This window comes from Oryctolagus cuniculus, chromosome 4, assembly GCF_051225735.1.
Source record: "Oryctolagus cuniculus isolate XC-2025 breed Fujian yellow rabbit chromosome 4, ASM5122573v1, whole genome shotgun sequence".
Taxonomy (NCBI): Eukaryota; Metazoa; Chordata; class Mammalia; order Lagomorpha; family Leporidae; genus Oryctolagus; species Oryctolagus cuniculus.
The window spans coordinates 174,492,085-174,505,000 of record NC_142870.1 but is presented as its reverse complement, the minus strand read 5'-3'; the positions used below and the strand labels follow the sequence as shown (position 1 = coordinate 174,505,000).

Genomic DNA, 12,916 nt, shown 5'->3' with positions numbered 1-12,916 from the left:
CCTGCACAAAAGAAGACAGGTGTGTGTGGCGGGAGCGGGGACGACACTGTGGCCTAGTGGGTAAAGCCGCCTGTAGCACCGGCATCCCATGAGCGCTGGTTCGAGTCCCAGCTGCTCTACTTCTGATCCAGCTCCCAGCTAATGGCCTGGGAAAGCAGCAGAAGATGGCCTGGTCAGTTGGGCCCCTGCACCTACACAGGAGATCAGGATGGAGTTCTGGGCTTGTGGCTTCAGCCTGGCTCAGCCCTGCCCATTTTGGCCATTTGGGGAGTGAACCAGCGATGGAGGGTCTCTCTCTCCCTCTCGCTCTCTGACTCTCCCTCTCTGTAACTCTGCTTTTCAAATAAATAATTTTTTTTTTTGACAGGCAGAGTGGACAGTGAGAGAGACAGAGAGAAAGGTCTTCCTTTGCCGTTGGTTCACCCTCCAATGGCCGCTGCGGCCGGTGCACCGCACTGATCTGATGGCAGGAGCCAGGTACTTATCCTGGTCTCCCATGGGGTGCAGGACCCAAGCACTTGGGCCATCCTCCACTGCACTCCCTGGCCACAGCAGAGAGCTGCCCTGGAAGAGGGGCAACCGGGACAGAATCCGGCACCCCGACCGGGACTAGAACCCGGTGTGCTGGCGCCGCAAGGCAGAGGATTAGCCTAGTGAGCCGCAGCGCCGGCCTAATTTTTTTTTTTTAAAAAAAGCATGAACCACAGCACCAGGAGTGAATGAGGGAAGTCTCTGCACACACGTTTCTAGGCAGCGCTCAATGTCGCACCCAGAGAAGGGGCCAGCAGTGCCCGGGGCGGGCCCCACACACACGCACCTCGCGGCCATCGGCATTGAACCTGTAACGGCCGATGACGTCCGGGGTGATCTCCATGACATCAAAATAGAAGCCTGAAACAAACCAGGACGAGAGGAGCCGTTGGTGACCACACACACAGATCGGCTACTCGCCGTGTGCTGCGTCCCCACCCCCCAGCCCCCACCGGGGGGCCCGAGCGTACCCTCCTCTCCTCATCCCTCCACAGGACAGAGGGCACAGGCAGGCCTGGGCTCCCACACAGCTGCGGCTGCCCCCAGCCGCCCCCACGGCTCCTCCCACTCTCACCTAGCAGCCCGGACCACCGGACCATGCACGGCTGCCCCCAACCCGCCCCCAGTCCTTAGACTCGACCCAGGCTCGGAGGGGGAGGCACACAGTCTAGCTCGGAGGGCCGCCAGGAGGCTGCCAGGACTCCTCGCACGGCCGTGCGTCTGGGGCAGACAGCTGCGTGCAGGGACACACCAGGGAGGAGGCTGCCACCTCTGGTGCCGGCAGCTGGGACGCCGAGGGCTCAGCACACGTGGCTGTGCCCACCTAGGACCCTCACTAGAACCCGGGGTGCCAGGGGCGCCTCCTCTCCCGCCCCCCTGGCCCCAGCCGTCCCCTCCAGGAGCCAGCTGCGCCTCCTCCCGGGCCCGGGCATCAGTCGACAGCCTACCTAGCTGTCCACCGTTCCCCATCTCCGTGGACCCCAGGGCCCTGGAGAACTCGCTCCAGGAACAGGAGGCGGACTCGTCGCGGATCTTCTCTCTCATCAGGGAGCCATTCTTAAAGCTGCAGCAGGGGCGGGGCACACAGCTGAGGGGGGGAGCCAGGCCTGCAGCCTGGACCCAGGAGTTTCCGGACAGTCCAGCAGGAGGCGCTGCAGGTCAGGCTGAACCACAACCCCACAGCAGGTGCCCAAACCCCAGGCGCCAGGCAGACGGGGGCTGCGCTCTGCACACCACGCCCCGTCCTGCAGCCCCTCCCCACACAGGGAGCGGTGCCAGCGCAGCCAGGCTTACCACAAGAGGGCCATGTAGTGCCGGGGGTCAACCGGGTTGCAGAAGATGTGGCCTTCCAGAGCAGGTGTGGGCTCGCGGAGCCACAGGAACAGGGTGTCGCTGGTGCCCAGGCTGACCTGGGGACGGAGCGCAGAGGCGAGGTGCCGCCAGCCCTGCCCGCCCAGGCTCCCCGCTGCCAGCCAGCACGGCCCGCCCGGCCGCCCCCAGACCCATCGCTTCACTCCGCGCCCTGCGGACCTGACACGCGCTGAGCCAGCATCAGCCCCCAGGCACGGAGCCCTGTGCCGACGTCCCGGAACCCACCACAGGCTGCAGGTGAGGGCTGCTGCCCAGAGACTTCCCCTCTAAGCAGAGGCTCGGGCTGCATCTAACTGCTCGAACCCGGGAGCTCACGGCCGAGCCCCACCTCCACCCCTGAATCACCACCCCTACAGGACTGGCGCTGTCCAGCAGGACCTGTGTGTCCCCCCACCCCCCACAGGACTGGTGCTGTCCAGCAGGACCTGTGTGTCCCCCACCCCCCCTACAGGACTGGCGCTGTCCAGCAGGACCTCTGTGTCCCCACCACCACCCCTACAGGACTGGTGCTGTCCAGCAGGACCTGTGTGTCCCCCCCGCTACAGGACTGGTGCTGTCCAGCAGGACCTGTGTGTCCCCCCTCCCCTACAGGACTGGCGCTGTCCAGCAGGACCTGTGTCCCCCCCACCCCTACAGGACTGGCGCTGTCCAGCAGGACCTGTGTCCCCCACCTCCCCTACAGGACTGGCACTGTCCAGCAGGACCTGTGTCCCCCACCTCCCCTACAGGACTGGCGCTGTCCAGCAGGACCTGTGTGTCCCCCACCCCTCAGGACTGGCGCTGTCCAGCAGGACCTGTGTGTCCCCCCCACCCCTACAGGACTGGCGCTGTCCAGCAGGACCTGTGTGTCCCCCACCTCCCCTACAGGACTGGCGCTGTCCAGCAGGACCTGTGTGTCCCCACCACCCCTACAGGACTGGTGCTGTCCAGCAGGACCTGTGTGTCCCCCACCTCCCCTACAGGACTGGTGCTGTCCAGCAGGACCTGTGTGTCCCCCCCACCCCTACAGGACTGGTGCTGTCCAGCAGGACCTGTGTGTCCCCCCCGCTACAGGACTGGTGCTGTCCAGCAGGACCTCTGTGTGTCCCCCTCCCCTACAGGACTGGTGCTGTCCAACAGGACTTGTGTGTCCCCCCTTCCCCTACAGGACTGGTGCTGTCCAGCAGGACCTGTGTGTCCCCCACCCCCCCTACAGGACTGGCGCTGTCCAGCAGGACCTGTGTGTCCCCCCACCTCCCCTACAGGACTGGCGCTGTCCAGCAGGACCTGTGTGTCCCCCCGACAGGAGCAAAGGTGCTGCTGAGAGCCGGCACCCCGGTCTCCAGGGGCAGAAAGGCAGGCACAAGCGCTTCCGGTGGGAGGTCAGCTTACCGCAATGTCCCCTTCCTCCAGCTTCATGCCTGCCAGCGAGGCTGAGAAGAGAGGGCAGCTGCTGGTCAGCCGCAGGCACGTGAGGGCCACAAAGCAAACCAGCGTCCCCAAGACAGGAGCACCGCCCCACCCTACCCCACCCCACGCTCGGCGGTGGCCCCAAGGCAAGACCTCCAGGGTCAGGACCTCTGCCTGGGCCGGGAAGTCTTCCCTAAGAGGATCCCAAACCCTCACCACTACCCGGGGAGGGAGTGCAGAGAAACTGAAGGCCAGGTGGACGCCAAGGACGGGGTCAAGGCTGAGCTCACTGTCTGCCCCGGGCCTCGGTCACTGATGCACCCCAGTGCTGGACAAAGGCCTGGTCACAGCAGGGGCTCACTCGGTCTTGGAGCCGTGGGGGGAGGGCCCCCAAACACTGCCAGGGAGGTTCAGGACCCTGGGGCCCGGAACCCCACCTGCCACCTGACCACCAGACGCTGCGCAGTGGCCGCCCCACCTCGGGACACGGCACACTGCCCCAGCCCAAGCAGAAGCAGGGGACCGGGGACCGTTCTGACGAGCCTGCAGGAAAACACTGCCTCCTTGGGGCCTCCTTTAACCTGCTGGCCAGCTCCCTCCGTGGGGCATCAGGGCCGGGGCGGGACAGACACACGGAGTTGGGCGGGGGCACCCCAGGAAGGCTTCACCAGAGCCCAACCTGGAATTCCCTGAAGTCCACAAGGCCCCAGCCGGGCCACCTCGGGAGAGAGGTCCCTCAGGCCACTCACCTGGGTTGTCGCCGGTGAAGGCGACCACTTTGCACCCTGGAGAAAACCCGTAGCGCTGCACGTAGTAGGAAGACACGGCTCCCTGAGGAGAAAGAGCAGGTACGTGGCTGAGGGGAGATCGGTGCCTGGGGACCCAGGCCGCCACTGAGCCCCTGTCGCAAACCGGGCCTGGCCCCCTGCCCACGACGGCCGGAGGAGCTGCGCAGTCCGGACCCGGAGCACGGGATCTTCTCTGGGACCACAGATTCGTCACGAAAGACTGATTTATTTTCATCTGCTTGAAGGCAGAGCAACAGAGGGACAGACAGACAGACACAGAAAGAAATCTCCCATCTGCTGGTTCCCTCCCTGAGTGCCCACAAGAGCCAGGGCTGGGCCAGGCAGGAGTCAGGAGCCAGGAGCTCCATGTGTCTCCCTCGTGGGTAGCAGGGACACGAGGACTTGGGCCATCCTCCGCTGCTTTCCCAGACGCGTCAGCAGGGAATGGTCAGAGGTGGAGCAGCCAGGACTCAGGCGGGCGCTCTGACAAGGGCTGTGCGTGTCCCAAGAGGCGGTTTAGCCGCTGTGCCACAGCGCCCGCCCCAGACCACTTGAATTTGAGATTCAAGGAAACTGGAACTCCATCGTGTACCGGCTGCTCCACATGCTGGACGCAGCATAGAAAAACAGAACGGTAACGGGACACCCTGTCGCTCCCCCTCTTCATGGAGGAACGACACTGAACCCTGCCTAGGCTTCGTATCCGAGTCACGGCACCATTATGTCGCTCCCCCTCTTCGTGGAGGAGCAACACTAAACCCTGCCTAGGTTTCCTATCCGAGTCACGGCACCATTATGTTGCGCCCCCTCGTCGTGGAGGAACGACACAGGACCCTGCACTGTTCTTTTGTCTGCTCGGCCCTCCCCGGGTTTGCTGCTGGTTCTTCCCGGGTTGGCTACCGTCCCTTCCACCTCCGTGGAAGGGCGGTTCCCCCTGCCACTTTCCCCACTTCCGCAGGGGAGCGGCACACCGCCGGCCGGCTCTCTCGGGGGCTGCACAGGTGTTCCTTCAGATAGATCTTCCTGGTGCCTGTTGTCTCTCTCCTCCTTTATAGTCCTCTTCCACCAATCCCAACTCTGCTACCCACACGCCGAGTACGCTGCTCTCCTCCAATCAGGAGCAGGTCCTGCTGTTTATTGGTTGAACTGGAGGCAGCTGTGTAGAAGCTGTTTCCTCCTCTCCCAGCGCCATATTGTGAGAGAGCAGATGCACAGAATAAGTCTTAATTCCAGTAACTTAGTCTAGTCCGAGTTGCTCCCCACAGATCCCCCTTTCTTTTTATTTTTTGCGTTGATACGCGCCTGTCTTTGGTGCCCCGTGGCACACACTCTGCTCTGCTTGCTAGAGTTGCCCACAGGTGCTTACAAGCCCTATCAATCAGGCAAACCGAATCTGGGTCCTCTCTTCGCCATGTTGTGAGGAGGTTTTTAGGCGCTGATGTGTGCCTGTGTTCGGTGCCCTGCAGCGCATGCTCTGCTCTGCTAGAACTGCCTGCAGGTGCTTACAAGCCCTACCAATCAGGCAAACCGAATCCGAGCCTTCTCACTGCCGTATTGTGGGGAGACTTATTGGTGTTGATAACGTGCCTGTCTTCGGTGACCTGCAGCCGCCCACAGGTGCTTATCGTCTTACTAATCAGGCAGACCGAATCCAAGCTCTCTCACTGCCGTGCTGTGGGGAGGCCTTACTTTTCTCTATTTCTCTACCTCTGGGCATTCCTATTTCTCCTATTTTACTTCTATCTACCAGCATTCTTATTTCTCTCATTTTACTTCTAAACTTCTGTTTCTCTTATCCCCGCGGCTTCCCGGTGCCCGCCCCGAGGCTGCTTCTCAGCGCCTCGCCCCGTGGCGGCTTCCGGGCTCTGCACCACTTCAGCCCGCGCTTCTCTCATCTGCGCGGCTTTCTGGCTTCGCGCACTCCGCGGTCTCCGCGCCCTTCGCGCCCGCACCACGGTCTTCGCGCTAGCCCCGCGTTTCCTACTCGCGCCCCGTGCGCTCTCCCTGTTCGTGCCCCATGCTCTGCGCGCGGCGGCTTCCGCAAGTCACACAGCCTAGCTCACGTTTCCGCCACCGGTATTCAGTCTAAGTTCCCCGGGCTAACCTGGCGAATTCAACCTAGCTTACACGTCTCCGCCTTACGGTTTGGCTTCCCGTCTTTTGCTCCCTGGGCTAATCTGACGGATTCCAACCTAGCTTACGTCTCCGCCTCAGCCTGCCCCCGCGGCTTCATCCTCCCTAACATATTTTTCTCTACCCGGTATGTTTCCTAACTTTTCTTCCAACAACATTCCCCTCTCATTTCTCCTGGCTTCTCCCCACAGTCCATATCTAAGTTTCTTCTAGGTTTCACTTTCGCTTTCGACCTTAGAGATTTCTCCCAGCTTTCACTTTCGCTTTCAATCCTAACGTCCAATCCTAACTTCTTTCCCACAGTCCATATCCGAGTCTATGCCTAGGCTTTCGATAGCTTCTTCCGGCACCTTTTCCGTCCGGCTTTTCCCTAGGCTCTTTGCTAGTCTCTCTCTCTGGTATTTTCCCACTTCTTCCCGCTTCTTCCCTCCTAGGTTTTCTATCCGAGTCACGGCACCATTATGTTGCGCCCCCTCGTCGTGGAGGAACGACACAGGACCCTGCACTGTTCTTTTGTCTGCTCGGCCCTCCCCGGGTTTGCTGCTGGTTCTTCCCGGGTTGGCTACCGTCCCTTCCACCTCCGTGGAAGGGCGGTTCCCCCTGCCACTTTCCCCACTTCCGCAGGGGAGCGGCACACCGCCGGCCGGCTCTCTCGGGGGCTGCTCAGGTGTTCCTCATAGATGTTCCTGGTGCATGCTGTCTCTCTCCTCCTTTATAGTCCTCTTCCACCAATCCCAACTCTGCTACCCACACGCCGAGTACGCTGCTCTCCTCCAATCAGGAGCAGGTCCTGCTGTTTATTGGTTGAACTGGAGGCAGCTGTGTAGAAGCTGTTTCCTCCTCTCCCAGCGCCATATTGTGAGAGAGCAGATGCATAGAATAAGTCCCAATTCCAGTAACAGTCTAGTCCGAGTTGCTCCCCACAACACCTGAAGGCAGGTGAGTGGGAGTGGTGAGGCCTTACACACACTCCGCCCCCAGCACCTGTTGGAAACCAAGTTGGCCACGCAGGGCAGACGGCATGAACCGGGAAGGCAGCGTGAGGCAGGAGGACTCGCCCAGGAGCAGCGACCCTGCACGAGACGCGGTGGCGGGGCAGAGGCCAGACCCACGTTCTTAGAAAGCGGTTATGAAGGGGGAGAAGCCCATTGCTTTCCCTGATGGTATGAGGCCCAGAAGTTTAAAATAAAGGGGTGGGGTGCATTGGTGCAGCCATCCAGCTGCCAACAGACACTTGTGTCCCACAGTGCAGTGCCTGGGTTCGAGTCCTGCCTCCACTCTCCATTTCAGCTTCCTGCTAATGCACTCCCAGACGATGGCCCAGCGTTGGGCCCCTGCCACCCACATGGGAGTCCTGGGTGGAGTTCCAGGCTCCAGGCTTCACCCTGGCCCAGCCCTGGCTGTTGTGGGCGTTTAGGGAATGATCCAGCAGATGGGAGGTCTGTCTGTCTGTCTGTCTGTCTTTCAAGTAAAATAAAAAGCAACTGCCTGACAGCAAAGAGAGAGAGAACTGACAAAGGAAGCTACACAATGTGGCAGGCCTTCTAGGACGCCCACACTGGAGCCCCGGGGCTCTGATGCTGGCTCCGGCTCTCGACTCCCACTTCCTGCTGAGACAGACCCTGGCAGGTGGGGGTGATGCCATCAGCTAACGCCCTGGCTAGCTCAAGTATTTTTTAAAAAATATATTTATTCATATGAGAGGCAGAGCCTAGTGGTTATGAAGGGGGAGCCTAGGCCATGCCAAAGCTGGCCGCCAGAAACTCAACCCAGGCCGTCACGTGGGGGGCGTGGACCCACGTCCTGGAGTGACCCCTGCTGCCTCCCACCGTGCACGTGAGGGGGAAGCTGCAATCAGGAGCGGAGCCAGGACTCGAACCCCAGCACTCCGACGCAGGCAGCCCGACCCACGGCTTACCTGCTACGGCAAATGCCCACCCCTCAGAAGGCTTTACCATGTCTCACTTCTACGCCAAGACCCTAAAGCACAGAGGCCCCTCTGCTTCACTGGCACACCACGGTGTCTGCCTCATCACCACAGCGTGCAGCGGCGTTGCCGCGTGTGTCTGCCCGTGTGGACTTGCACCTGCCCTACGTGTGATGACAAGAACTTCCTCTCGTGCACTTTCACTGCCCTCTAAGATAAAGACATCCGCATCCCCTGCTCGGCGGGCCACGGCCATGGTGGCCTCCCCAGATCCATCACTCTGTGTGACGGCTCCCTGGTGTGTTTCTTACGGCTACAATTCTGGGTAGGTAACAGTGATGGCTCAACTAACTAGGTCCTTGTCACCCACACGGGAGACGTGGGTGGAGTTCCAGTCTCCTGGCTTCAGCCCGGCCCTGCTCATTGTAGGGATCTGGGGAGTGAACCAGCAGATGGAAGACCTCCGTCTCTCTCTCAAGTGAAGAAAGACAAGGCCATCTTGCGAAGTGGCAGATTTCCCAGTGACGGTCTGGAGTTCTGCCTCGTGAGCGCCGAGGTTGTCTGGAAACCAGAGCCCGGAGCAGGTTGTATGCAGGTGGTTTAACCAGGCGGCGGCGGCGGTGGGCAGCCACCAAGAGGGGACAGGAAGGAGGGCAGGCTGGCCTGTGGGCGCCGTGAGTCGCTCAGCTCTGGGCAGCGGGGGACTGGCCTGCAGGCTGCAGCAGCAGTGGCCACCGTCCACAGGCTCCCTCGCCTGCTGCTGGGCGCCCCGGGGGCAGCAACTCCCCACGCCTCCTGGTTCTGGGAGCACAAGAGGTTCAGAGGGACCCCAGGATGGACAGTGAGGGAGCGCATGACAGGAGGGCTGCGGCCGGGTGACACCTGCGGGGAGCCACAGGGGCTGTGGGCTGGGAGGATGCAGGGGAGGGTCCCATGCAACACACGTGCAAACGCTTTCCTGTGGGAAGTGAGGAGTCCCCTGGGGGCTGCCTTCGAAACAGGGAAACTCGGGGCTGCTGTCAGGTGGACAGGTTCAGTCACCGCCTGAACCCCACAGCGGAGCACTGGTTCCGGTGCCGCCTGGTCCCCTTGCAATCCAGCTCCCTGCTAACGCACCTGGGGAAGCAGTGGAAGATGGCCCACATACTTGGGCCCCTGCACCCACATGGGAGACCTGGATGGAGTTCCAGGCTCCTGGCTTTGGTCTGGCCATTGTGGATGGAAGATTCTCTCTCTCTTTCTCTGTCACTTTGCCTTTCAAATAAATAAATGCCCAAACACTCGGTCCATCTTCCACTGCTTTCCCAGGCCCATTAGCAGGGAGCTGGATCAGAAGTGGAGCGCGTATGGGATGCTGGCACCGCAGGCGGCGGCCTTACTCACTATGCCACGGCACCAGCCCCTATTGATAAATCTTAAAAACAAAAGCAAACAAAACAAAAACCCAGAAACCCAGCTCGGGCTTGGCTTCCCCATCCTGGATGCAGAAAAACCAGTTTCAGGATCCGCCCTTTCCGGTTCCTTAGCCCTCGGCTGGCACTGCGCGGGCTCCTCCCGGGAAGCAGGCGTGCTCAGCGCGGGTGGACAACACTGGCTCTCAGTGCCACAGCACGCTGGGGCCACGCAAGGCCCTGCTTTGCCGACTTGCACCAGGAGCAGACGGGGTCTGCCGGGGTCCAGTGCTGTCGCACTCGGGGCAGGAGCACTGGCCCGGATCACTGCCTCATGGTGCCGTGAGCCCTTGGGGAGCTTCCAAGGAAAGCCCCGCAGCTGGGACCCCAGTTATGAGAGCGCCCCGCCCCCGCCAAGCTTACTGACGACACAGGCCCCACCTCCACGTCACGGCTCTGGTCCACACGGCTCCTTGTGCTGTTCTGGCTGTGGGGCAGGTGCACCCCACCCAAGGGCTCCACGGACAAGGCCCAGGTGTCTTTACTACACTGTCCCACAGGAGAGCTGAGACCAGCACTGGTCGACCAAGGCTCACCAGGGCAAGCACAGCCAGTGTCCAGGCATTCCGAGTGGCTGGTGCCACATTCATGCTGAGTGTGCATGACACTGACACCTGGGACTGGGCACGCTTGCAAGTAGTGTGAACAGCCTGACATGACAAATGTGCAGAATGGCTGTTTAAGACTGATTGATAGGTGGAGCTGGTGCTGTGGCGCAGCAGGTTAAAGCCCCAGCCTGCAGTGCCGGCATCCCACATGGGCGCTGGTTCTAGTCCTGGCTGCTCCTCTTCTGATCCAGCTCTCTGCTATGGCCTGGGAAAGCAGAAGATGGCCAAGTGCTTGGGTCCCTGCACCCACGTGGGAGACCCGGGAGAAGCTCCTGGCTCCTGGCTTCGGGTCAGCTCAGTTCTGACCATTGCAGTCATTTGGGGAGTAAACCAGCAGAACAGAAGACCGCCCTCACTCTTTGGCTCTACCTCTCTCTGTAACTCTTTCAAGTAAATAAAAATAATTCTTAAGGGCTGGCGCCATGGCTCACTAGGCTAATCCTCCACCTTGCGGCGCCAGCACCCCGGGTTCTAGTCCCGGTCGGGGCGCCGGATTCTGTCCCGGTTGCCCCTCTTCCAGGCCAGCTCTCTGCTGTGGCCAGGGAGTGCAGTGGAGGATGGCCCACGTGCTTGGGCCCTGCACCCCATGGGAGACCAGGATTAGTACCTGGCTCCTGCCATCGGATCAGTGCGGTGCACCAGCCACAGTGCGCTGGCCGCGGCGGCCATTGGAGGGTGAACCAACGGCAAAGGAAAACCTTTCTCTCTGTCTCTCTCTCACTGTCCACTCTGCCTGTCAAAAAAATAATTCTTAAAAAAAAAAAAAAAAAAAAAAAAAAGACTGATAGACAGGGGCCGGCACTATTGTGAAGTAGGTAAAGTTGCCGCTTGTGGTGCTGGCATCCAATTCCCGTATGGGCGCCAGTTCTAGTCCCGGCTGCTCCACTTCTGATCCAGCTCTCTGCTGTGGCCTGGGAAAGCAGAAGAAGATGGCCCAAGTCCTTGGGCCCCTGCACCCACGTGGGAGACCCAGATGAAGCTGCAGGCTCCTGGCTTCTGATCGGCCCACCTCTGGCCATGGCAACCATGTGGGGAGTGGACCAGTGGATGGAAGACCTCTCTCTCTCTCTCTCTCTCTCTCTCTGCCTCTCTCTGTGTAAATCTACCTCTCAAGTACATAAATGAAATATTTTTTAAAAAATGGTTAAGGCCAGCGCCGCGGCTCACTAGGCTAATCCTCCGCCTAGCGGCGCCGGCACACCCGGTTCTATTCCCGGTCGGGGCGCCGGATTCTGTCCCGGTTGCCCCTCTTCCAGGCCAGCCCTCTGCTGTGGCCAGGGAGTGCAGTGGAGGATGGCCCAGGTGCTTGGGCCCTGCACCCCATGGGAGACCAGGAAAAGCACCTGGCTCCTGGCTCCTGCCATCGGATCAGCGCGGTGCGCCGGCCGCAGCGCGCCGGCCACGGCGGCCATTGGAGGGTGAACCAACGGCAAAATGAAGACCTTTCTCTCTGTCTCTCTCTCTCACTGTCCACTCTGCCTGTCAAAAAAAAAAAAATGGTTGATAGAGAGACAGTACAACCCCCATTGTTCCAGATGAGGCAGCGAGGCACAGATTAAACACAGCCAGGCACAGGAGAGCCAGGATCCAGTCGCAGGCGGTGGGTGCCAGGGCCCGGACTCTGCCAGGCTCATCAGTGTTTCCCTCCATTTTACCCCCAGATGGCCTGCCTCAGGTTTCTTTTCTTTTTTTTAAGATTTATTTATTTATTTATTTATTTGAAAGTCAAAGTTGCATAGAGAGAGGAGAGGCAGAGAGAGAGAGATGTTCACCCGATGATTCACTCCCCAGTTGGCCACAACAGCCAGAACTATGTCAATCCGAAGCCAGGAGCCAGGTGCTTCTTCCTGGTCTCCCACACGGGTGCAGGGCCCCAAGCACGTGGGCCATCTTCTACTGCTTTCCCAGGCCACAGCAGAGAGCTGGATTGGAAGTGGAGCAGCAGGGTCTCGAACCAGCGCCCATATGGGATGCCAGAGCTTTAGGCCAGGGTGTTAACCTGCTGCGCCACAGTGTCGGCGCCTGCCTCAGGTTTCAGCTAAGGTAGCAAGGCCCTGAAGGTAAGCCCTGCGTGCATTCTCTCCTGCAACCCTTCCCCGACACCTGAGCACCTACTCTGTGCAAGGCACTGACTGGATGCCTCAGTCAGACTCGTGTCCAACACTTGTCAGACTATACCAGAAACCTCACGTGTGTAATAACGGGTGTGTGAGCACATGCGTGTGTGCATGTGTATTACCAAGTGTGTGTGCACGTGTGTGCATTAACGAGTGCGTGCGCGTGCATTAGCGAGTGCGTGTGCATGTGTGTTAATGAGTGTGTGCATGTGTGTAAATGTGTGTGCATTAACGAGCGTGCGTGTGTGCACGTGTGCTGCCAGCGCCCACTCGAGCAGCCCCCACCCCAGCAGCGACCTACCACAACGGAGCACGACGGCACGGGCGGGCCCAGCTTCTCCTCCAGGTGGGGCGCGCAGGCGTCCAGGCAGGGCCGGGACCAGACCTTTTCCTGGATCTGCAGCAAATTCATTCCAGAGCCTGAGGGCGGAGGAAGGAGGCAACGGAAACAGCCTGAGGTGTTGGTGAAGCGCACAACCCAGCAGAGCACGGAGCCTCTCCGCCAGGAAGCTCTGCGACACGCCTGCGTCTGTGGGGCCAGGGGACCAGAGCCAGCTGGGCGTTGGCAATCACGCGGCCCCGCCGCTGCCTGCATGAGGCC

At 60.6% G+C, this 12,916-nt stretch overlaps 1 protein-coding gene across 5 annotated transcripts in view; it reads right to left on the bottom strand.

Moving 5' to 3' along the window:
- The window catches only part of XYLB (xylulokinase), a 49,497-nt gene that overhangs the window by 24,212 nt on the left and 12,369 nt on the right, over positions 1–12,916 (bottom strand). For 4 of the 5 annotated variants that reach the window (XM_089331366.1, XM_070073043.2, XM_089331368.1 and 1 more), the window contains 6 exons: positions 12,617–12,735; positions 4,041–4,122; positions 3,274–3,314; positions 1,825–1,940; positions 1,479–1,594; positions 363–891 (listed from right to left, as the gene is read on the bottom strand). In XM_089331366.1, coding sequence (XP_089187492.1) covers positions 758–891; positions 1,479–1,594; positions 1,825–1,940; positions 3,274–3,314; positions 4,041–4,122; positions 12,617–12,735 — 608 coding nt within the window. In that variant the 3' untranslated portion in view covers positions 363–757. Of the gene's footprint in view, positions 1–362; positions 892–1,478; positions 1,595–1,824; positions 1,941–3,273; positions 3,315–4,040; positions 4,123–12,616; positions 12,736–12,916 lie in introns of those variants that run through there. The other variant, XM_089331369.1, reaches the window with a different exon arrangement.